This window comes from Scatophagus argus, chromosome 4, assembly GCF_020382885.2.
Source record: "Scatophagus argus isolate fScaArg1 chromosome 4, fScaArg1.pri, whole genome shotgun sequence".
NCBI classification, from domain to species: domain Eukaryota; kingdom Metazoa; phylum Chordata; class Actinopteri; family Scatophagidae; genus Scatophagus; species Scatophagus argus.
Genome location: NC_058496.1, coordinates 2,987,122 through 3,012,706, shown reverse-complemented (window position 1 = coordinate 3,012,706; position 25,585 = coordinate 2,987,122). Strand labels below are relative to the sequence as shown.

Below are 25,585 nucleotides of genomic sequence, written 5' to 3'. Positions count from 1 at the left end.
TGTGCTCGGGGCAGTTTCTCTCTCTCCCTCTCTCTCTCTCCCCCTCTCTCTCCCTGGGCCACAGCTAAAGAGGCTAAAAGAGACCGGGGGTGAAAGTGGCTCTCACCCACACCTGCCCTCTCTCTCCTACCTCGCACAGACGGACAGAAGCTCCGGCAGCGATCTCTCTCAGAAACCCGCTCTTAATGGCAGACGCCGAAACGCCGGGCGTGACGCTAACTGTGCGTGACAGGAGCGGCTCTTTTCGGCACTGAGAGGACAGGAACTCGCCTCCACGAGATCATGACACGATGGGTTTTCGGATGTCGTAAATATTTCACCGAGCAGCGTGACATCGAGGGTCAGCAGGAGTGAACCCTGTCAAAGGTCAAAGACGACCTGGCGGGTGGGGGGGTTCATTTTGGCTCAGTCAGTCAGGGTCCATCTCTGTGATCATGAGTCTGCTCTAATGATAAGACAAGAATACTTTAAAATCTGAAGGCTCGGGTGTCCCAGTTTAACCTTGAAAAGACCCTGCTGTTGGCTCTTTAAAGGATGCTCAGATTGGTGCACATATTACATTATTTTCTACCATTTCAGTCCCAGCGAACACAAACTGAACGACTTCCACGGGTCCGTTGCAAACTATACCAAACAAGGAACGCTGCCAGACTTTAAATACACAAACGTCCCTCCTCAGCGCGCTTCGATAAGCATACTGCACATACATTTTAATGCCCCACATCGCACACTGGGTCAGTCATTGTACAGTATGGAGGTCTAACTTGAACCTACTCTTTCATCTTCCAGGTCAGTGTTTCAGTGTTTCTCAGAGGAAGGAGAGGACCCCACCCTGAAAGCCATCCTGAGTACACCTGAGACAACTCGTGTCACCTGAGCTGCTCTCCTTTCTGTGACATAAGATCTATGTGCTATATAAGATGAATAAGACATATACATGTACGTATATACCCTCTATGGGACAAATGTGACGTGTTTTATCATTGTTTAAACACGCGTACTTTTAGCACATTTTGACTCACATGCAATCAAATATTAAAGCTTCACCAGTGAAATAAAATAAAAACATAAAATAAAATACTTGATTTAGTTTGCATTCTACGTGAACTAAAATAAGTTCTAGGTACTGGATTCCACTAATCTAAGTTTAGATATTTTATTTACTAATTTATTTTTTTTTAGATAAATATTTTTGAGAGTGTGCCGCTCAGTCATCACTTTAAACTTGTGCAGTCAAACCTCTACTGTAATGCAATCAGGACACCATTTGTGTATTACTGTTAGTCTGTGCCATCAGCAGATTTTCATAAATTTTATTATCAATCGGCTTTTTCTTCTTTAAAAAAAAAAGTTTGAAAAAGTGACCTTAACTCCAGTTGTAAAGTTCTTCATCTTCAAAACTATTTCTTGTGTCTGTCTTGTGTTCATTCTAAATTAATTTGATTGCGTAGCGTTGACTCAACATTCAACAAATATCTGTTGGGTTTTTTTTTTTCCTTTTTTTTAAAAAATGTTTTTATTAAATGTTTTTAAAATTAATAAATCTGGAACAGGACCAAGAGGAATAACTAATCTCTTCCCACTGAGGCGGACTGGAATAAAGGTGCATGAAAATCTCCCTAAATGAGGAGGGTGACATTAAAACTTTGCTGTGACCGGCGTCTGCACACTGTAGCTGCTCAGACTGTGTGTGTGTGTGTGTGTGTGTGTGTGTGTGTGTGGAGGCTCCGGGCTGGAGGCTGAGCAGGAGAGAGTGGGAGGAGCGGAAAGTGCTCCAGTCCAATCGGGGCCGCCGGGTGAAGCCTCTCCTATACGCTCTTCCCTCCCTCAGCCCGCAGAAAACAGTGAAACCCTCCCATAGAGGTGAGAGCGCAGATGTCATGAGAAAAGCGACCACACGACCAGAGCGCAACGACCGACGCACCGACCGACCTCAGCCCGCCTCCCTGCGCCCCGGTCTGGGATGCTTTTAGCGCAGAGACGCCTCCGCTCAGGGCAGCAAGTGGACGTCGACGCAGATCATCTGCACTCTTGTCGTTGTTGTTGTTATTTTTAACCGAGGATCTTTCTCCCCCGCACTCCCCCAAAACCCCCACATTTTTTAAAGTGTTTCTGTTTGTTTCTTCATGACTGCTGCTTTGAGAAGCGAGCCTCAGCGCCAGCTCCAGCAACGCCAACACCATGCGAGGTAAGACCATCCCACTGCTCCAACACCGCCGCACTTTCCCCAAGCTCCATCCCGCTGCACACACACACACACACACACACACACACACAGCACGGCAGGCTTTGTCCCACATTTGGCCTTGAAAGTTTCTTAGCTGCAAAGCTGTTTTTTGTCACTTTCTCACGGCCGGGCGAGCAGCGTGTGCTTGGATTTCTCTGCACCTTGCATGTATAAAAGTTGTATTTGGATCCGTCCTCGTGTGTGTGTTTTCAGTCTATGAGTGTGCGTGTGTGTGTGTGTGTGTGTGTGTGTGTGTGTGTGTGTGTGTGTGTGTGTGTTGGATGGGCCTACAGTTCTGTAATTCCGTGCGCAAAACCACCGGAGTCTGCGATTGTACAATTAAAGAAAGTGGCGCATGATGTTTGATTAAAGCTTGAATCATCTGAGCTGCACGCCGCACCGACTGCGCATACGTCTGGCACCAGATCAGATCAGATGAAGGGCAGAAGAAGAAGAAGAAGTCTGATGAGTGCTGTGATGTTCTGCTGATAAACTTTACTGAATGTTTCAGGGACACTTTCAGGCGCTCCACTAACCCATTTCCGTAAACGCTCCGCACCGCGCCGTGAACGTTGAAATTCAACGTCAATGCTGCCCTGCGCGCACACACACTGACACTCTCACACACACACACACACACACACTGGTTAACACACTCTTTGCACTCTCACTAAGCCTTTCCTTGCAGTTGCGTTTAAATTCCATTCAACTCAGAAAATGCGTGTTTTTTTCGTTCCTGCTCAGCCAACAGGCCTGTTTGCGTACACGCAGGACGCTTTAATATTTAACCTGATCACTATCAGCTCTTTGGATTTGTTTTTATTTACTGTTCTTAATGTTGTGCAATTATCGCTGACGCAAAGTTGCACCACTCGTTAAACTGGGTGATCTTGAACTCTAATTTAAGTCAATTGAAGTGGCGGAGCGTCCTCGCGTTGATATTTGACATACGAAATAATTTAGCTGCACTTCAAACAGAAAGTTGGAGCGGAGGAGGAACAGTCAAACTAAAACACAGCGTGAAAACTAAACACATTTTGCACACTGGACTTTGGCTGTTCTACTCAGACGTATAATTTTGTAGTGATATTACGACGGGATAAATAACTGGCCTTTATTATTATTTAACAGACTGTCGTTGCCATTACGATCAACTGAATTATTAGTTATAAAGATAAGCAAGAATCATTTTAACCAACAGTATTTAACGAGTTAAAGTGGCTTAATTTTAATCCAGTTTTTATTTTAAATAAACGATCAAACTGTAGCTAAAACTGCTGCTCCATCTATGTAACTGTCTGTTTTATTTGTTTCCTGTTATGCTTTTTGTGTGTGAATGTCATGTAAAGCTTTCTGCTGCCTCAGCTTCAGGCCATCAAACCTCGGGCAGGAAAAAACATGAGAAGGCCAAACATCCCCCTCCTCCCCCGTTGTCTCCCTCTCTCTCCCTCTCTCCCTCTTTCATCCCATGGCAAACTCCTCTGTCATGCACCTTGTATTTTAGCCACATTTTAATGGACCTCGCGACCACTCTCGTGCATACGAGGCTTTGGGGGGCAAACCGAAAGCTCCTGCTTTCACTTTATAGCCGTGGTTGGCAGAAGAGGCCCCTGAAGCGTCTCCCTCTCTCACCCCTCTCTCACCCCTCTCTCTCTCCATCTTCCTCTCTCCCTCTGCACGCCCCAAAGGGTTTTGTCAGATAGAATTAAATCAGTACAGGCCGTGCGGCCCCCACTCTCAACCTGCATGTGTGTGTGTGTGTGTGTGTGTGTGTGTGGAGTCTCGGCTGCTCTTACACAGAAATGTGCTCACAACCACAAGGTTATAAAAAATAGAGGCCCCTCATGAGCCGTGGTAATTATCATTTAACAATAGTCACAACTCCTGAAGCCCTGACTGAAGATGATGTCACCTCATCGCGTGGTTGGAGAAATAACAGACAGAATAATATCATCAGGGCCTTTTCTGAAGCTCACAGCGCGGAGCTTTGTGTTGTTTTTCTTCACGTCGTAAACAATAATCTACAATATTTCTGCTTTTTCAACGGCTACACGATGCTGCTGCACGGGGAATAGTGTTCCTCTGAAGCCCAGCAAAGAAGTTGTGTAATAAGGCGACATCAGTAAACAGGATTTATATTATATTCTCTATTTTAAGTGGTTAAAAAAAAAAAAAAAAAAAAGTTGGGTGATGGCAAAGTTTTATTTTAAAGAAAGGGGCATTTAAAACTAACAAGCCTTAATGGACAAAAATAACAGAAAGGATTTTGCTGCTGTCTGTTTCAGTCTGTTTCGATTTGATTCTAATTCGAATAATTTAAATGTCAGACATTAAAAAGGAATGTTTAGCGAGAAATACGTTGGTTTATCTGAAGCAAGTCGGAGCCAAAACATCTCACTGATAAACAAATTGAGCCCTGAGATCCTGAGATTTCGGCTAAAGACAAACACATGCACAAACACACCTGGAAGCATGTGAATATTTACCTAAACTTACAAAACCACACATAAAGCTGACGTGTGGACGTGCGTTCGGTTTCCACGGCGACCCTCACATCAGCACCCCATTAGCCTGCGCCTGCGTACTCTCTGTGTCACTGCTACGAACTTTTAGATGTCAGACAGGTCAAAGAATTCGGCGATGGAGGGAGCAACAGGGACAGAGGAGGAGGAGGAGGAGGAGGAGGAGGGTCCACAGCGACATCCGATCCCCTCTGTTAGCAATATGTGTCAATCACAATCAGGCTCCTCCACCACCACGAGAAGAGACAGAATGACAGAAGAGTGTGAAAAGAGCGGTAAACCAGTACGCTGATGACAAGCAGTGTCACAATACAGTGAAGGCTCATTGGAGGCTATTCCAGCTCCAACATCATTTATATTAGCCTTACAAGGTGACGTAGAGAGCACTGAACACACACACACACACACACACACACACACACACACACACACACAGCTGCAGCACTACGCATGACGGCCTCATGCCAATAGAATTAGTGCCATGCTGCTTTGCTCCGGAGGCTTGTGTGAGCATCGATTTGTCCGATTCTAAAGCATGCCGGGATCAATTTTCAGTCGAAGCAAACGGAAGCAGTCTGTTCAGATAAATCTGTGGACGGCTTTACCTTTAATGCTATTAGAGCCATAAACAGGAATCATTTATTTTTCCTGCTGTAATGTCAGTTCCTGTTATTTGTTATAATATGTGTGAAATTGGAAGATATTAACAATTTATTTTTACCTTTTTCTTATTTGGCATTTATGAGAAAACATTAAAACATGATATAACATAGTTTTAAGTAGGTTTAAGAAGTTTGAATCACTGAATGCCAACAAATTTTTCTACAAATGATAAATCATAATTTGCATCTGGGATGCTGTGCATTCATAAACACATGCTTACAATTACATCATCTACTAAAAAGTGCTTATTAATGCTGAATGGGGGGTCAGTCAGAGTTTGTACCAAAAGATGATTAAAATCAGAGTCTGAATGAAGCACCTGCACTAACAAAAGTTGGCTAAGAGCACCGACAACAAACGGCGACGCCAACAACACGGACTGACACACTTCACACTGACTGATGAGCAGCAGCAGGTTAGCACGCAGCTTTTGTCACCAATCACCCAGTTTTCCCATTGTTGCCATGAAATCACTTATTGAACACACAGTCGGAGGGCACCTGGCCTGAGCTGAATCCGTGGTTCGCGGTGTGATCGGGTCGAACTCCGCGTTGTTGATTGTGTTGTTTATTGTGTGTTTGTGCTGACTAATGGCCCAGTGTTATGTAAGAAGAGAGGAGAGATTACCCCAAGCCCATGCAGGCCACACTGCTAATCCCTCAACACAGCCCTACTGACTGACTGGGGAACCGCCAGAGTGTGCTTGCAACACACACACACACACAGGACTCACTTCCCACAGTCTGTGCACCTGTCTTCAGATAGCCTGAGTCTCCTCCTCACCCAGTCTGTCCCCCCTGACCTTTTCTTTTCAGGCCGTCTACTAAAAAATCCCACCAGGCCGTGTGTGCGAGGCACTTCTGTGGTCCCACCGAGCCACTATCATAGCTCGTGTTTGTTTAGCATGTGCTCAGCGTGCACTCCATGTTGGTTTTATCCCTCTGCGGCAGTCTGGGGGAGTCTAGGCTAACAGTTTTTTTTTCTCCTCAGCCTATTCTCCCCCTTCCTCCCCCTCTCTCGCTCTCTCTGTCTGTCTCTTTTTTAAAAAAATCTTTATGCACACAAAGCGTGGGCTACGCGGCACGCTCCCGTTTGTGTCTCCACTTTATCTTAGCCAGGAGGGATTTCAGCCTGAACCACTCCTAAACTCTAAATCTGCCTTCAAGTCACAGAGTCCTCTGACAGCTCCTTCTGTTTCGTCGGTTTTACTCATCCATGAAGCCAGCACGTCTCAATGGAGGCACATTGACATTCAATATTCACATTTCCCTTCGATTTACACTGAAGTAAAAACCAGGGGAAGAGGGTGACGCCGCTTGTTAAACGCAGAAACCGAGTAATGTATGAACAGAGAGACCGCAGATATCGCTGGACGGGGAGCTTTTATAAAAAACATTGAGTTTTGGCATCTCATAATCAGTGTCAATCGGAGCAATTTGTAATTTGTAAAAAAGAAGAATGTTGCAGTGAGACCCAACTTCTGTTTATCTGTCTTTGTGAATGAAAGCATTTCCTTTTCTGGACTTTGCTGCACCTACTTTGAAAAGACTGTGAACTACGTGAGAATCTATGCAGTGGATAAATGGCAAATTTCTGTGTCAAAAAGGACGTATTAACATGCAGGAAATAAAGAAAGAAAGGAGAGAGTGAATGAGTGAATGAACGAGATAAGAAGAGAGAGAGAGAGAGAGCAAGTAGGAGTTTGACTACAGAGTTACATAATAGTGCAACTGTGCATGTGTGTCCAAAGTGAAGGAGAGCAGAGTAGAGGCTGGATAAATCACTAAATGGTGTTTACTTGCATGCACGCTCACATTCATTCACACACACACACACACACACACACACACAGATACAAACTATCCTGTCCTCACATTACACTCGCACACTGAAGCAGTGAATAAGGCCAGAAGCTGCAATAGTAGCGTCCAAAGTCCACAGTTGAACACCACCTATTAGACTTTAGCTAACGCTCAAAGCAGATTAGTCCATACACTGCAGGCTGGCGTCAGTTTAACATTCCAACGTGTGCTTTATACATTAGGCCTACATTACAGATCAAATGCTCCTTTGTAGGTTAAAACTGTAAATGCACAGTTGCCATTTAGAAAAGGAGCAGGAACAAAAAGGAGCGTGTCAAAGAACTGCTTTGTTTTGCATTAAAGGCAGCATTCGTCTCCTCAGTGAAGACTCAAAGCAGACCCTGGATATCCACATTAGCTATCTGAAACGTACCACCATGCTGCCGAGAGCCTGTACTCTGTGAAGGTGTTCAGCCTGGCAGGTGCATCGCAGCCACTGGCAACAATAAGCCTATAATATGACTTAACCGACTGCGGCATCTTTCTTAATGACAAAGATTAGCCTGTTTTAGTGCTTGTAATCTCATTGAAGAGACTCTTATTAGGTCCATCTTTTTTTCTCTGCACATCCTTCTCTCTTTCTCTCTCTGTGTTACCTTTTTTAACCTGTGTGTGTGTGTGTGTCTGTGTGTGTGTGTGTGTGTCCCTGACTGTTGATGTGAGGTCTCCTGTCATTCACAAAGAGTATGCAATTATGAACCCAAGCTGCTGCTGCTGCTGGTTTTGCTCTCTCAACTCAGATTTAATGCTCATAACGCATTCTGTTAAATCATCCCACTAGAGAGGGAAAGAGAGAGGGTGAGAGAGAGAGAGAGGGAGGGAGGGAGAGCAGGTGAAGAGCAAAGCAGGCCGAGCCGAGCCGAGCCGAGCTGTGTGATAGTCTTTGTGATCAATTTGCCTCTGTGAGAGATGCCCCTGGGGCCACTTTGGGGAGAACCTTGTTAGGCTGAGTTAAATTGTTGCCTGAGGCGAGCTATTAGCGGCCATCCCTGAGAGAGGACACACACACACACACACACAAACACATATGCGTACACGCACACACACACTCACAGAGTCGCTTAAACAGAGACGTTGAAACGCACAGACTTTCATTCAAACCTTTTTAAAATTCGTTCCTATGCTCCTGTTCAAGCAGACATTTCACTCAGAGGAACACGTAAAACCACGAGTACTTAACTTAAGTAGTAATAATACCACAGTGTAAAAATACCACTTTTATATTTGCAAAATTAGGGCCAAAGTACAGATGCTGAAACACACCTGCATGCTTTGTGGGGTGGGCAGCAGGAAAGTGAGATTATTTGACATAAAAATAACCAGTTTGGTAAAGAAGTGTAATAAAATTTGTACTGAAAGCACTCAGAATACAGAAAGGCCCTTTATGATTCTACTGATGCTTTAACCTTTATGTTAAAGCTGTAGTTTGTCAAAGTGGAGCAAATGTTAACTCCTTTACGTACTGTTATATTAAACCACAACAAGACATCACGTTTTATCAAATGTTTTGTTGATATCGTGTTCATCTGAGTTCAGATGGATGAAGGGAGGTCAAAATCCAGAATTTCCCTCCAAAGTGCAGCACATAAATCAGCACAAAATGAAAATACTCAAGCAAAATACTCACAGCACATATTCTGCATACACATTCTCATAAACATTTTCAGTGAGACAAACACAGATGTGAAACAGACACGGTTTCCATCTTTCTCGCACTGACTTAATTCTGCAAGTGCTGCTCTCCTCATTAATGCTTTAAAGCCCAATTTCGGCCTCACGTGTGTCGATGTCCCCGTCGTATCTGACTGACCGCCAGCCATCACGCTAAAGGACGCCACAGATTTCTCCACATCTTATGTAAGAGCTGAAAGCAATTTTCTGTCTATCCCCGTGGATGTCCCTCTCTTTCTGTTTCCCTCTCTCTACACTGGGATAACCACCTTTCCTCTCCCTTCCCCCTCACACACACACACACACACACACACTGTCATCTACAATTAGGCTCAAGAGAAACACCATAGGAGGAGGAGCATGAGGTTAAGGGAGGATGAGGACACCAACAAGCCAACAAAATGTTACTTTCTCACCTCAGGAATGAAACAACAGGATCTCAGTCAGTGTGTGTAAACATGTTCGTCTCTGCTTTGATGAACGCCACTCTGTGTTTTAACAGCTCAGCGCGCACACACATGCATGTCTGCTAACGCCAGAGAGAAACTGAGATATATAAGATTTAGCGTAAAGCACTTTGTGTGTTTTCACATGTGTGTGTGTGTGTGTGTGTGTGTCACGGCTGATTTCAGGATGGTAACGACCAGATGCAGACCTCTCACACTTGGACTCGTTCCTTCCACTCTGATGCACTTGCTCAGTCCTTAAGGAAAGGTCAAAGGCCATCAGGGTCCTACAGGTCACCCAGGGGGTTGAAGCATGAGAGTGTGTGTTTGTGTGTGTGTGTACAGTGATCATGAGAGGTAGATCTGAGAGGGCAGATGGGCAGACTGTGTGTGTGTGTTCAGGAAGGGGTTGGGTTTACCCTGTGGATTTTTTCCCACGCCTCCATCTCCTCTTATTCATCTGAGGACACATGCTGCACTGGGTGGTAAACTCTGTGTGTGTGTGTGTGTGTGAGTTGGAGGGAATCAAGCACAGAAATCATACTGTAAAGTCTGCTTTTTTCAAAGGCAGTTTGCAGTAATGTATGCATTCGAGCATGTCTGAATGTGCCTCTGTCCGTCTGAACGTGTCTCTGCAAGTCTGTGTGTGTGTGTGTGTGTGTGTGTGTGTGTGTGTGTGTGTGAATCGATGCACTGGATGACAGCCAATGGCCCCCTTCTGTTCCCTCTCTGTGGCGTCCAATCGCGCCACGGCACAATATTCTATGAGCAAACTGCAGCTGATCCCAGACCTGCTATCTGAGCAATTACCCAGAGTGCTTTGGGGCCGCATGGCAAGCTGGACAAGCTCATGCCCTCTGACATACAGCATGGGGGGAGGGCGAGAGAGACTGTTTTTCTGACTGTTGGTACGTGTGTGTGTGTGTGTGTGCGCGCGTGTGTGTGGGGGGGGGGGGGTCGATGACGGTGGACTGATGGGAAACGCGGAGGTTGGGGGGTAACACGTATGCTCATGCAGCAACAGTGTGAATGTCTCTGTTCCAGAGTGGACAAAGACGTGGTTGGCGCTGGGGGGATGGAGACGGGGGAGGGGGGATTATGATTATTACTATAACACACAGAGGAGCCGAGTGTACAGACAAAGACAGAACCGCTACAGGACTGTGCCACGTTGCATTAACGAGGACGGTTCAGGTTAACGTCAGCTTTATGTTGACGTGAACCGTCACACGTTGCGTCGCCTCGCGACTGTGCTCATCATCCATTCATACCAGTTATTTTCATTTAACTCTATAAATATCATAACAAAGTGAAAAATCACATTTTCCCCAGTCGTCTCCATTTGTCTGCTCAACAGTCTCAAAGAAAACTAATTTCCAACTCAAAGGTTTGGTTTTGGTTTCCTGTTTGGCTTAAACAGTTTCTGATTAATCTTCTGCTGATCAACTAATCAATTAACTAATCTTTGCACACCTCAGGCCTCTGTTGTTTATCAGTCCATCTGGTTTTCAGCATTCATTAAGGGAACTTGTTTGTACTTTTGTTAGTTATGGTTCTCTCTTCACCGCCTTACAATCATATTTTTTGTGTAATTTATTTTCCAAAAAGGAGTCAAAACATACAATAGAAAAAACAAAGTTAAATGAAGTTATAAACAAAGTAAAAGAATAATTTGATGGACACCATTATTATATTATTATAATATTATATTTTTAATCATGTTTACTATAGAAATTGTGCAGCGAAAAGCCAAGATGTGGGTTTAATGTGAGAATTCAGCACTGTTTAAATTAAAGTGAAAAAGTTTATCAAATGTATGCTTGGTAAACTGCTGAGCAGAAGCACACATGGCTGATTACTCAACCGCAATATGTTTGTCACCAACCGAAATGTGTCACTGACTGTCCAAAGATGGCATCAAGCGCCTGCTCAGATCGGTAGCCCTTTAGATATTTAAGGATTTAATTCCTATTTCAGACTTGGCTGCTTGTGTTTTGTTGGTTCTTGTTCAACGAGAAGCTAACTTTGCAGGACAAACTACTCCACAACATACTAAAGCATTTTTGTTTCAGCACTGAAACTCATTTATCATAGCATTAAAACGTCAGTGACGCACAGCGGTCAGCTGCAGTGATGGGCTTCAGTGGAAACAGACAGGACAGATCAAAGCTATTAAAATGAACTTTCTTTTAATTTATACTTTTAAGAAGAGCAGATCGTCTGCCACTCTTTAATATATATATATATATATATATATATATTAGATGTTATAGACAGGAAAGAGAGCAAAGTATGACAGCATGTAGCACGAGTCCGTTTGAAACCATATGCAGTGGCTGTGTTTCATTGATTTTAATGGGACAGTATGATGTGGAAACATGACAGGAGACACAGGGGAGATAACCCAAGCAGCACTGATACACGTTATTCCCAGCTGTGTGTGTGTGTGTGTGTGTGTGTTAATCCAGCGATCACTCCAACAAAAGTTTTCTCGGTGTTTTTCATCATCGGTGGGAGAGAGAAAAAAAAAAAGAAAAGCTTGTTCCTCTCTAAGCTCTATGAGACAAGGAAGACGGAGTTAACGCTGAGAAGATGGAAATAGATCATGAAATGCAGAAACTGAAATGATTTCCCAGTCACACAGCCACTTACAGCGCGGAGGAACACTCAAATGAAAAAGTCAAACAGACTGAAGTGGAGGGGATGGCGAACAGTGATAGCATAATTCACAGTATTTCGACTTCAGAGGCCAGCGCCGCCGTTGTTCAGATTTAACAAGAAGTGGGGGAGGTGGTGATGGTGGTGGTGGGGGTAAAGTGCTGATCTCCTTCATTTTCCCAGAAGATATGTAGTTAACTGGCAAGAAGCTATGCATATTTCTAATGAAGTGAAGATACCACCCACATTCATGCCCAACAAATCAACCCTGTGGGACCCCAGCAGGAGTTGTGTTTGCATTTCTGAAGTGGCAAAGTTGTGGTAGAAAGTGATTTCAGCTGTTCTATAAGCTGTCTATAATGCTGTGTTATGTTACGGCGTGATACTGTGTGTGTGTGTGTCTCTGTGTGTGTGTTTCTGTTGGAGGCCTTCCCTGCAGGCTGAATGAATCAAACATGCACGTCCAATCTGCCCCACTTGAAATACTCGTGCACAGAAACTAAACATGTATAGCAGCACCTAGTGGCCTTAATTTGCCGTTACATTGTCAGGATTGTATATGCACGTGTGCGCGTGTGTGTGTGTGTGTGTGCACGAGATACTAGTGTGTTTTACATGAAGTATTGTTAAGATATTGGTGTAAGGCTGCTGCTTTTTTCTCCCGCAGTGCAGTGTAGATAATTAGGACTCTATTTAGAGAGAGGGCCAGCCCAGGAAATACACAGGAGACCCTCACCTCATTAAAAATCAATTATCATAACACACGTGCCAGTGCAATACAGCCCTCATGGCCATAATCAGACACACACACACCTCCCACTGTAGTGTCGTGCAGACAACTATCTTCGCCTTGTTCTTTGTGAAACTCATCTCCAGTTAGTTCTGTTTTTTTTTCCATCTCAGGAGATTGTACAGGCCTGATCCTCCTATTAGCTGAGGAATTGCCAGCGCTGCAGTCCCGCTCTTACATAACAACCTCAGGATAACATTCGCGCTCCCGCTGGCTGAGGAGGCTGTCAGTCACTCAGCTCGGAGTGTGTCAGCTCAGGCTGGACAGAAGGCCCTTTCACCCCTGTGAAAGACATGCAGCTAAGAGCAAAATAATCTCCCACAAAAAAAAACAGAAATGAGTGGCTTTTTAGCCACAAAGGTTTTCAGGAAATGGCCTGTCGAGAGAGGTCAGGGGAGTAGCTCCATTAGACTCCTGTCTCTGCAGTTCTGTTCTGTTGTTTCTTTTTTTTAGAAATTCACTTTCACTACAGCTTTGAAGCTCTAAGTTTGGCTCCTGTAATGTAAATCAAAACACCCAGACTGCATTATCACGCATGCTAACTTTGAAAACAAAACGAAGACAGAGTCCTCTAAAACACCCGACAGATAACAAGTCTTAACTCTGCTGTAATCCACCGCTGCAGCTGAAGCGTAACAAGGCAGCGGCGTTGTTGACTGGATGTGGGTGTCCTTTGGTAAACAATCCACAAAGCCTCCGCTGACGGGACGAAGCAGCGATCATGATGCACCCGAGCTGGCGCCGTGCACCGCTGACGTCACTTCCTTTAGGAGTGTGACCGCTTAGCACATCATCGCTGTGACAGCCAGACGAGTGCAGCGAGTGGGTGGTCACCCTGGCAACAGCGATGCTGTCAGGACCGTCTCCCTATATCCTACCTGACAGTCCCCGCTGGCAGTGAGCATGACACACACTCGACAATGCACACGCCCACACACATTCACAACACTTTGTCACCACGCAGACATGTACACGTACTTTATCTTTCGCTGTGTCTTCTTTACAAGTGAAACGCTCGCTCAAACCCTCTGTGAAACACTAAAACAATGCCCACACGCCCATGCTCCTTTGGGCATAATTATGTGATACAGCGAGGAGTGCAATCTCCCATGGGGCAAAAGGAAATACGGTGACGATATAATCTAATCACTGGAGAAAAACCGTAAACAAACCCTCCTCTAAGGTGGAAAAATGTAAAGCGCTTATTCTAAAAATCGTCAGAAACAAGAAGCATGCATATCCACATTGCGGCAGCAGCAGCAGGTGTAGGCTGAACACATTCAGACTGTCCAAACCCACAGAGGCTCACTTGTTTCATGATTAACAATTTAATCAAAGAGTTTGACTAAAGGAATGTGCAGAAACTGCAGAGGAAGAGGACAGTGAGAAGCAAAGGATGAAGGCGATGGTGTACTGCTGTCCTGTCTCCTGTTTACTGTTCATCTGTACTCTCCTGATGGGCACGACTGACCTGTTTTAGAGACTATAAATAGTGTGTTACAGCCCACAATCATTGACAGCTCTGTGTATGCATCGTCTGTGTGTTGTCCCAGTCCGCTCTGACCCAGTTTGGAGCCAGTTGGTCGGGAAAAGGGTGGAAATGGGTCACATCTTGAGCTGCACCAGAACTCACAGCATTGAGCTGTGCCACCTTAAGCACACAGACCATCCACTTGTCATTCATTCACAGGCTGCAGACGGACACAATGGTCTATTGTTAAGTTTGAGGTACTAAATGTAAACTGTAATTTCACAAGAGAGAAATAAAAGGGGCTAAAGGCCCATTCACATTGTGAATGACAACTATAAAGATAACCAGAATAACACACAGAGCAACAGGCATAGTCCAAGGTCACGGCCAACTGGGGGTCACTTTTTAGTCTACAGATATTTTAATGGCTCCGAATAGCCACTAGGGGGCAAATAAATGAGCAAGTTACTCTTTCTTTGTATGTGTGACTGTTCCATCTTTATATCCATGTTCTCTTAACCTGTGTTGTCCCACATAGTGTTCAGGCTCATGTAAAGAGCCTGAACAGAGTGGTTCAGACCAGTTGTGAGTATCTGTGTTTATTAAGGCAGGAATGCAGGGAGTGTGGCTGCGAGGCAGTCAAGCTCCCAGAGCTGCAGGTAGAGTGTATAGACAGCACTGCCCGATCCTGCTCAGTCGCTTAGACAGACAGAACTGTCTCCATTGATCCTCATATGGGATTATCCAATTATATATACTGCACACTCATTCCTCCACAGACGTTTAGTATATATACACACACACACGGACACAGACACATATACACAATATAAACCTGTGCACTAAATGTAAATGCACAGGAAGAATTCATGCCGCCAAACCACATCTCACACACTTGCTAAAACGCACAAAAAAGTGACCAGATTCAACTCTTGCAAATGCACTTCAGTGTGAACGCACACACACTCATGATACACCCAGACGTGCACGCATGTAGATGCAAATGCACACATGTGAAGCGCAGACTCCTGCTGCACAGAGCACATACTGTATTGATCTAAAGGGCGGAATCGATTAGGCAGAATTCATGCAAACGTGGGATGTAACACTGAACGACTCGAATTCCCTGTTCGGCTTGTTGAATGCTCCTAAAATTTACAGAATTTGCCTGCAGGTGCGAATATGCATGGAGATTACATGTGAATGGCTATTTCAGCTGTGGTTAAGCCAGTGCTCAGCAGAGGAGGGAACCAAGTCGTCGGGAAATAATTTAGGATTAGATAGGCTGTCTAATCTCTTTATAGAGGCTGTGCCATCTCAGCAGACACACCTCTACATCCATCGCATATCTCTTAACAGGCACCGCAGCTTTCTCTTATCATATATTATGGATAGTAAGTGCAAAGACACCGGTGACAGGTGCGTCTGTGTGTTACACTGAAAAACTTTCTGTGCCTTTGGTTGTGACTGTACATGGAGCTGCCAATACACAGTGAGTAAAATTTTGACATGAATGAAAGATAGTTAAATAAGTACATGTGTAGATTAAGAAAAAGATCAACATGGATAGCATTATTAATAAGTCCAAGTGTGTGTGAGTGAGTGTGTGTGTGTGTGTGTGTGTGTGTGTGAGAGAGAGAGAGAGAGAGAGAGAGAGAGAGAGAGATGAAAAGTGGTCCTTCAGTGATGTAACCTGTGTTCTCATTATGGGCAACCTCTCTAACCTGCAGGGGTCTCCCCTTCAGGCCTAACACAAAGAACCCCCACACACACAATTAATGCCAAACTGCCATTTATGTGTGTATGTGTGTGCGCGCATTATAAAACCTCCTATAAGGACATACAGAGGGTCCAGATGTCACTGTGCCCTTGTGAAATTGAAGTCAAACACATATTGAGCACAGCAGGCACATTCACACATCAGGTCCTGCAGCCAACCAGGCTATCAGGCTGTTTTTTTTTTAACCACAAATTAGACCACCTGCCGAGGTGTAAAAGTCTGTGAAGTACCAGAATCAAACAAAAGTCTAAATCCAGTTCCAAATGTGTTTCTCAACAAGTCTTTTCTGTCCTTTCTCTTTTCTTACAGCCCAAATTGAAGTTATACCATGCAAAATCTGCGGAGACAAATCATCAGGTATCCACTATGGAGTCATTACATGTGAGGGGTGTAAGGTGAGACTTTGGTTCATTGTGTTCGTGTATGTTCTACGCTCTATGTGAACTCACAAGCCTGTATTAACTGCACACCTTGTGGACCTGTACCCAGGGTTTCTTCAGACGGAGTCAGCAGAACAATGCGTCCTACTCCTGCCCCCGCCAGAGGAACTGCCTCATCGACAGAACGAATCGCAACCGCTGTCAGCACTGCCGCCTGCAGAAGTGTCTCGCTCTAGGAATGTCCAGAGACGGTGAGGCTCACTGGATCAGTATCTATATGAGGGCTGAACAATTCATCAAAATATAATCAAAAATATGGCAAATATCCAAAGTGCTGGAGCTGCAAATGAGCTGGCCAACATATCATATTCTACAGATGTGAGGGAATCTGCTTTGACAGTTTTTTTGTTTATAGTAATAATTTTGTCCCTCTCTCTTGTTTTGTCTCACTGTACAGCGGTTAAGTTTGGCCGCATGTCCAAGAAGCAGCGTGACAGCCTGTATGCAGAGGTCCAGAAGCACCAGGCCAGGCTGCAGGAGCAGCGGCAGCAGCAGACGGGCGAAGCAGAAGCTCTGGCACGCGTTTACTCATCCAGCCTAACCAACGGACTGTCCACCCTTAACCACGAGATTGGGGGCACCTATGCCAACGGTCACGTCATTGAGCTGCCCAAAGGTGGCCATGGTAACGGAGGCGGAGTCCCAGGGGGATACTATGGGATGGATTCCACACAGCCATCTCCAGACCAGTCAGGTTTGGACATGTCGGGCATGAAGCACATTAAGCAGGAGCCGGTGTATGACCTGACGCCAGTACCCAACCTGTTCAGCTACGGAGGCTACCAGGACAGCCAGCTGGGGCCCAATAACGTCAGCATGGGAGAGCTGGGTAAAAACTGCATGATACTTTGCTCCGTCACAGTGGAATGGTTCATCATTTAAAATCTACACGAATTATCCACATGGAAATTTACCCACAAAGTAGTCCTGGTAGAGAGCGTGAGTCAGAGTGCTAATCTGAAAGCAGAACAGGAGATCAGACAGGCTTACACAGCGAGCTGACGAGGTGTCATATTGCTGTGTATGCTGCTCAGGCTGTTAGCACAAGTTAAGATGAAGTTAAAATTAGGGATTTCACACAAATCCAAGAGGATCTTAAATGAAGCAGTAAACGGGCAGGGATGAAAGAAAAATCCTCTACATTTTCAACATACAAGCATCATAGTCACTACAGTCCAATGTGCAGAAGACATGTTTGTTTAGCACTTTGCAGCCCTGCCTGTCCCACCCATACACATACCACACAGCACTCGAATCAAATAAAATAATCAGAGGATATAAATTTAAAAAAAACCAATCGTCTCTTCCAGATCGTATTGCTCAGAATATCATCAAGTCCCACTTGGAGACGTGTCAGTACACAACAGAGGAGCTGCAGCAGCTGGCCTGGCAGACACACTCCTACGAAGAGGTCAAGATGTACCAGAGCAAGGTGAGGCCTTCTGTTATTATTACCATGGTTACTTTTATTGATGGCATTAGAGGTACAAAGGTGCTTCAGTGTCTCTCAAAGTGTGTCCAATGCATTAATGACAGGTCATGTCCAGTGCTTTGCAATGATTGTTCATCAGGACGTGTAGAATGACAAACGATGGAAGAGACAAAGACAATTTGCTGATGCTGTATGGAATGAAACCTACAAAGCTGTTTCACTCTCTGACATGAATGTAACTACGTGCACCACATGTCTAAGTCTAAACGGGGTATGTTTGGTTTTAGCCCCGGGACGTGCTGTGGCAGCAGTGTGCCATCCAGATCACCCATGCAATCCAGTATGTGGTGGAGTTCGCCAAGCGCATCTCAGGGTTCATGGAACTGTGCCAGAATGACCAGATCCTCCTCCTCAAGTCAGGTGAGCCGCCTGTACTGATATGACTGATCTCTTCGTCTTGTTACTGGGCGGAGAAGAAGAAGTCTGAGTGTCAGTACATGATCTTCAGAATCATCACAGTCTCTCTGTGGTTCCTCCAGGTTGTCTGGAAGTAGTCCTGGTGCGGATGTGCAGGGCATTCAACCCTCTCAACAACACTGTGCTGTTCGAAGGGAAGTACGGAGGCATGCAGATGTTCAAAGCTCTAGGTGAGACGTTAATTACTACTTATGCATTTCTTCTTGGTATGAATGAGGGAAAAGGCCAATCATAACTGAAAGAAAAAGGGAAAAAAGAACAGAATGAATGCAATAACAATTTCTCCTCTGTGTTCCCCTCAAAGGTTGTGATGACTTAGTCAGTGCGGTATTTGACTTTGCCAAGAGTTTGTGTTCGCTGCAGCTGACGGAGGAAGAGATCGCTCTGTTCTCAGCAGCTGTACTCATTTCCACAGGTCAGTGCACAGTCCACAATGTTATTAGAGTACAGGAACAGGAAGCCGCCTGCATGAATCAAGGCACTTCGCGGTAAGCAAAACAACATAGGCACTTTTTTTTCTTTTTTGTCCTACACAGATCGCCCGTGGCTGATGGAGCCTCGGAAAGTCCAGAAGCTCCAGGAGAAGATCTACTTTGCTCTGCAGCACATTATGCAGAAGAACCACATGGACGAAGACGCCCTGGCTAAGGTAAGACAAGCGATTGGTAGTGAGATAAATCGTATCGAGGTTGCCCTTGAGCCACTGCCTTCAGGCTAAAGCAACAGACAAGTCAAATGCAGAGCCTAGCTCCTCGAGAGCTTCTAATCTCATCTCCGTTTGCAGTTTACCAAGCTAAATTCCCTTGTCCTTGTTTATCTCTCTGGCTTGTCTGGCAGCTTATCAGCCGAATCCCCACGTTGTCGGCCCTGTGCACACTCCACACCGAGGAGCTCCAGGCCTTCCAGCAGCTCCACCCAGAAACAGTCAACGTCCTCTTCCCTCCACTCTACAAAGAACTCTTCAACCCCGACCCCAACTCTGCCATGGCCATGCCCAAGTGACTGCCAGTGGCCTCGACGCAACCGACCACGTCGGCGGAGCAACAAGAAAATGAGAAGACAGCCGCGTATGGTGAAACAACAGCGGCTGCTTCGACTATGTCATCACGGTGGCAAACACATATTTCCGAGCTCAGCCTCATTTCGGGCTGGGAGGTGAGGAGTCATCTGCCAGAAACTTACAGTTACTGCCAACAATACTAGGAATGTCCAGCACTTATCCCATCCCGTTCACCGATACAGTCTGAAGAATGTATATATAAATGAAACGCGTCCCGAGCCACAACATAAGCGGGGCTTCGTCCTGTCTCCTGAACTGAACTGACTGACCAGAAATGTACAGACTTTAAACCATCTAGGAACAATTTTAAGCTGTCAATCTTAAAAAAAAATGGGTAAGTTAATTTGTTTTAACTTTGGACAAAAAAAAAACAAAAAAAACTTTTGATTTATTTTTCTTCACAGGAAGAAAATTGTGAAGGTGAAGAAGTTGGATGGGGGAGGGAACCGTGGACTTAGAGAGGCTGTTGTAGATATTCTTCTAGTGCAGAGCGGATTCCAGTATTACTTCTTGTTCTGTTAAAAATAAGTTAGTCCTAATTTAAATATACAGCGGCCCAATGCGGCTGACTATAACTTGTCTATGTGTTTTTATTTTATTTGATAGTTTCTTGTGTACAGAATTTGTAAAGTTGAGACTTGTAAAGGAATATTGGGTAAAACCGGGAGCCGATTTGGGTTTTGTGGATATACAGAAGCCTTGTCTGGATTTTGTTCATATGTAAAGAAGGGACTGCATCCTTCTGGTGAGAACTTATAGAATTGTAAAGAGAGCATATGAAGGATTTAAAAAGAAAATAATGGCTACTACTTTTCAAGGTGAAGATATATACATAAATATTCTATTTTGCAAGTAAAAGAATCTGGCAGATTTGCCGTCCTATCAATCATTTTTTTTCCTCGCTGCAATAATTAACGTCCAGCAAAAAGCTGGACTGCTTTCGAACAATCAACCAGAAGCAACCAATCAGACACTAGGACCTCACAGTAAACCCTGCCTCGTCCCAAATTCCCCTCACCCTGCCCCTTATTTTTTACGCCTTAGGGCCTTGACATGAGATTTCGGACAGACAGAGGTGGACAGAAACCGCAATGAAAAAGTGGATAAAATCTCCATCAAGAAAAAAAAAAACATGACAAACTTGAATTTAACTCACAGCTTTCCAATCTTCAAAAGCCTGTATGAGTGCTGTAAGCCCTCATCCGTCTCATCACTATTTGCACAATCCAGTCCATGGACGTCGATCACTCCAGGCTGTGAATATAAAGGACCCTTTTCTCTAAAGAGCAATAACTTTCACACTGCCTTTCTGATCAAACTCCTCTCCTGTCCATCTCTTAGTGTCATCAGCTGTTTGCAACAGGGTAGCAGTTTTAACAAGAATGCACTATATTTGACTCTTGATCATCAACAACCATCATCCCACTGCAGACTGCAGTGTTTTTAATGTGACACAATACGATCTGGAGTTAGGAAACAACGCAGGGCACAGACTGAAAGATGGGAGGAAATGCTGGTTAGCATCCACTGATCTTTAAAAGCAACAATACTACACCAACAGTTCATGCAGAAAGCTGTGATAGACAATCACTTTGCTTGCTTTTTTGTTCGTCATACCACAACTACTAGCACTTACTGATTTTCTGTTGCTTTTACTACATTGATGTTGATTAGTATTTGGCCACTGTGTAAAATCACACTGGTTTTGTTGGGCATTTAAGAGGCTCTCGCTGACATTTCACCTCGTGCTAAGTGAAGGAACAATTTAACACTCGGTATGCATTACCTTCATCTGTAATGAGTTACAGCAAATCTACAACTGCAACTAAAGAGCTCCATCTTCAATGAGCTATTTACCCAAATAACTGGCCCGCTACACAATAACAGCACAGAATGAATAACCTGATGGTACTTGGTTAGTTTAATAAATGACAATTTAGACAGCACTTAGACTTTTACCTCAAGTTTAATTGGTGCACTCTGATCTAAGGTTCGTTAGGCACTAAAACTGGAGGTCTGCTGTTTGCAGCCGTTCACTGCACGGTGGCCAAATCTTCGACTTGCTACAAGCATTCGCTGACATTAAAAACACTCGAACCATCACCGTTTTCATCCTCACGTGTTCTCTCCACACGGTGAACAAAACAGCGTCGACAGCACAGGGAACGAGCATCAATGTTAAACATCGGTGATCCAACTGTCCCACGCTGTGTCTCAGCGATCCATTCACGAGATCCTTCCTTCGACCCCTGACCCGACCCCAGATCAGAGGCCAGTGACTCTTAAGACAATCACTTGCTCATTACGGCTCGATGCACTACGCAGCATCTCTCAGGGAGCAGCTCTTTTTCTGACTTTGCATCAAAAGAGGGTTTAATATTTTTTGCAAATTTACAAAAAAAAACCCATTAATTATAAAAGATGAACTTTTTAGGATTAAATTGGCATACGTCGCCAAACGTATGCAGGCAAAGGAATCTGCCCAGACAAGGCTTTGCTAAGTGTGCGTCTGTGTGTGTATGTGTGTATAGAGCATGAATTCACTGTCCAAATCTCGTTAAGGATTCAGACTATATGACATAAGCATTGTTATGTAGCACATGAAGAAAGACAAAAAAAAAAAATATATAGACGTCACCACTGTGCACTCATGTTTACTGCTTATTTTGCTGCTTTGGGGACAGTGAGGGAAGTCCACCAGTAAGCTGTGAATCAAGCGCCGTCACAACAGCTCTAGGACAGTGAATTCCAACTCTGAAGTTTTGTATGTGATGTTTTTATTTTCCCTTGTTAGACTGTGAATCACAGGGGTGGGCTGGGGGTTATGAGAGGGGATGTGCTGGCAAGAGTGACTGGCAACGCAACACTGTAAGTAAGATACTGTAGCAATAAGAACTGGAGGCATTTACTACTGTCATGTTTGCATTGTAAGATTATTTTTTATTTTATTACTATTTACTATTATTATTGTTCTTATTATGACTACTATTCTTCTATTACTATTAGCCTATTGTTGTTCTGTTCTATTTGCATGACGTTTCATTGCAATGAAACATTTGGGGCTTATTTGTGTTTTCTCTTCTCATGATATTGTGAGTTTCGTGGGAGGGGTTTTTGGCGGGGTGGGCGGCGGGTTTAGGGCAAATTCCACGTCAATTCAGTCAGTTCAAAGCAAATTATTTTCACGAGCTGAAAGAATTTTTAAATAAAATGCTCTTATTTATACACAACCAATTTAAAATTTGTTGTTCGATTTGAAATTTTGTTGTTTTTTTTTTCCCCTCAACCTTTGAATGTGTGAGTTGACCAGACAGTGAACAGCCCTTTCTGAACTGGCCTTACTGAACCGGATCAGAGACCCTTAACCTGCGGCAGGAGGGTAACCTATTCTGAATGTTATGGAGTAGCCTGTTCAGTGCGAGGGGCTGAACGCATCACGCGCCTTTACGACTCCACCAACACAGACTGACGTCGCTGAGCGCACAACAAAACCAGTCGTCCTCGAGACGGCGCAGACATTTTCAATACGCTTGGTTTGAAATGCATTTCCTACACTTAGTCAAACACACTCCACCCCAAACCTCCTCCTTTTCCAGAGAAAACCTGCATGAGTGTGTGTGTGTGTGAGAGAGAGAGACGGAGAGCATGAGATTTTCGCTCTACCAATGCTTTGTAAACCGATGCAATTGGAGTAGTGCTGAAAATTGTTAATTTATTGTTTAGAATGTCTTTGCATCCCAGCAAGAGCAAATAAAAATAAAATGTAGCAATCTGTAACCAAAACCTAAAAGGTGTTTGGGCTGCAGAACCTCTTTAACACGGGACTAACAAAACAAAACAAAAAAAACAATAACATGAAACTCTTTTTGTTTGTTTGTTTTCAAAGTGCCATAGCTGGTGAGGAGGGGATTGGCAGAGTGGGGGCGTAGATGCTTTACCGTATGAGTTTACTTGAGAAACCAATCAAAAAAGATAAAAGGGGGAAACACCAAGTAAAACGTGTATTTGATTACACTGACAAACCGTTTTTACATTGGAAGCTTTTTTTCATTTGCTGAGAGGGGGACTCTGCTGGACTCTGAACTCTGACTCTACTAGAAATCCATGAGCTCTACTAGATTTTTTTTTTTTTTCATGAGAATGAAAAAGTGAGTGTGTGTGTGTCCATTCATTTGCATTAAAGAGAGCCACAAACACCCACACTTGATGGATCAGAAAGGGTTGAAGTTCAGAGGTGTGCAGGGCCCCCACTGAGTCCTCCTTTGAGATGTACATAAAATGTGAAGGTCTGAAGTGATTTTTGTTAAATTCTATATTTTATCGCTTTTGTAGACATTTTGTTGTGGGAAGAAAGAAAAAAAAATAAAAGAAATTTTATGGGTGCATTTCTGCCTCTTTTTTTTTTTTTTTTTTGGTCACATTTTTTATTTTTGCCAAACAATCTATAATGAATAAGTGTTGATTATTAACAGTAAGAGTACAAATGGTCAAATGGTCATTTAGATTTTTGTGAACACAGCATTATGTATTTCCTTCATGAGATGCAGATTCGTGTTATAAATCCTTTGTGTGGCAACAATGTGCAACACTTCCTCCTGACCGTATTCACTTAATATACCGAAACAATATATTAGCATCTTTTGTAGAAATGTCACATTTTTAGTGTGCAGTCAGACTGCTCGTTGTTTCTACTACAAAGGAATCAGGGTTTTGGCAAGACATTATTTAGTGAGAAAACATGTGAGTGCGTGTGTTCAGACGGACACGTCTCAGTACACGTGTTGGTAAAAGTGCACGTGTCTTGTTTTCCCTACTTCCTGGGTCAAGGGTTACATCTCGGTTTCATCGTCCTCGCGTTCTCCTCTCCCCGATGTCGACTCTGGCTCGCTGCTGCTCTCGCGGTCCTCCGGACGCTTCCCTAAATCTGAACAACAGAAACATCAGTTAGCGACATGTCGCTCCAATAACACAGTCATTACCACAAGAAAGAGAATACTGACAGGCCTGGGAGGAAGTCCACACATCCAGCATGAATAATTTGGTTTGATTTGTTGGAGAAATCTTGGAGAGGACACAAGAAGAGGAAGAGGAAACACAACGCACCTTTGAAATATCAAAACAACTGTGTCTGAGTGTTTGTGTTTGTGTGTTTGTTTGCCGGGCTTGTTTGTTTTTGAGCACAGTTTCTTTCCGAGCAGTTATCCTCTAGATGCCGGTATCGTGCCTACCCAGAGACGTTAATTAATAGCTAATCAAAGCTAATGTCTCAGCAGCACATCGCCAGCACAAAGACATGATTAATACGTAATCAAAGGCCGTGGAGCACAACGCACAAAGCAGGGCCCACCCCCATGCCTCCAACACTACTGTTGTTATAGGAATAAACGAACACTCGCAGCTTAATTAGCTGGCTGATGGTGTGTGTTGTCTTCATTTGAAGTTGTTGGGGATTTATCTCAGAGCCAACGTTGGCCTCCCGAGTGACAACACAAAGGTGACATATGAATACACGCATATACACACGTGCACAAGAAAAAAAGAACACAACAATGACAAAAAAAAAAATCCTCTGTATACGCCAAGGACTGCAAATCATATACATATTGGTTTAGATAACACTGGATAAAATCTGTCTTCTTCATGTAGTTTATCAACAATAACATCCACACATTCCTATCTCTTTTTGTCTCTCTCACACACACTCACACACACACACAGAGGCTGAACATTTCTGACCTGACAGCCCCAGTCTGCGGCAGCAAGCGCTACATGAGTGCTTCTGCAGGAAAGCGTTGATGGCAGCATCTCCAAGGTTATCGGGACCGAAAAGCATCTCACCCCTGCTGCCGCTACGACAAGGTCAGAAAAAGGTTCAGTGAGATAATATGAAGTTCTGAAAGAGTCGTGAAAGAAGATGTCATCGATAACCTCGATGTGTCGCTGTACCTCTGATCGTCTGCCATAATGACTGTTGGGTCGGTCAGCTCATCTCCTACTCCTGTCAAAAAACACAACATCTAAATAAACAGCTTGCATGTGCGCACACACACAAGCATGCCGCAAACACACAGGCAGTGAAGGAATCT

The 25,585-nt window shown here is 44.1% G+C and overlaps 2 protein-coding genes across 11 annotated transcripts in view; one reads left to right on the top strand and one right to left on the bottom strand.

The window, feature by feature from the left end:
• trpm6 (transient receptor potential cation channel, subfamily M, member 6) overlaps positions 1–25,585 on the bottom strand; it is a 97,897-nt gene that overhangs the window by 57,401 nt on the left and 14,911 nt on the right. For 5 of the 9 annotated variants that reach the window (XR_006843203.1, XR_006843202.1, XR_006843205.1 and 2 more), the window contains exons 38-40: positions 25,446–25,497; positions 25,236–25,348; positions 24,314–24,423 (exon numbers count right to left, since the gene is read on the bottom strand). Coding sequence is in view for 5 of the 9 variants with exons in the window: in XM_046386876.1 (XP_046242832.1) it covers positions 24,329–24,423; positions 25,236–25,348; positions 25,446–25,497 (260 nt within the window). In the remaining 4 variants the exon portion in view is untranslated. Of the gene's footprint in view, positions 1–18,308; positions 18,426–18,450; positions 18,675–23,894; positions 24,424–25,235; positions 25,349–25,445; positions 25,498–25,585 lie in introns of those variants that run through there. The other 4 variants (XM_046386880.1, XM_046386875.1, XM_046386877.1 and 1 more) reach the window with 3 other exon arrangements.
• On the top strand, positions 1,841–20,074 carry rorb (RAR-related orphan receptor B). Of its 2 annotated transcripts, XR_006843206.1 has the most exons (11): positions 1,841–2,188; positions 16,400–16,485; positions 16,580–16,721; positions 16,928–17,359; positions 17,841–17,962; positions 18,250–18,382; positions 18,502–18,609; positions 18,744–18,854; positions 18,976–19,088; positions 19,277–19,833; positions 19,904–20,074. XR_006843206.1 is itself a non-coding variant. In XM_046386881.1 (10 exons), the coding sequence occupies exons 1-10, from the start codon at positions 2,182–2,184 to the stop codon at positions 19,439–19,441; spliced, it is 1,419 nt and encodes a 472-aa protein (XP_046242837.1). In that variant the 5' UTR covers positions 1,841–2,181; the 3' UTR covers positions 19,442–20,074. The 2 variants fall into 2 exon arrangements, 1 of the variants encoding a protein (XP_046242837.1); XM_046386881.1 differs by having other exon boundaries at positions 19,277–20,074.

Bases quoted from the DNA above. Each gene is read 5' to 3' on its own strand.
- rorb (XM_046386881.1), top strand. The intron at 16,722-16,927 runs GTGAGGCTCACT...CTCACTGTACAG, and splicing joins TCTAGGAATGTCCAGAGACG to CGGTTAAGTTTGGCCGCATG. The intron at 17,963-18,249 runs GTGAGGCCTTCT...GTTTGGTTTTAG, and splicing joins TCAAGATGTACCAGAGCAAG to CCCCGGGACGTGCTGTGGCA.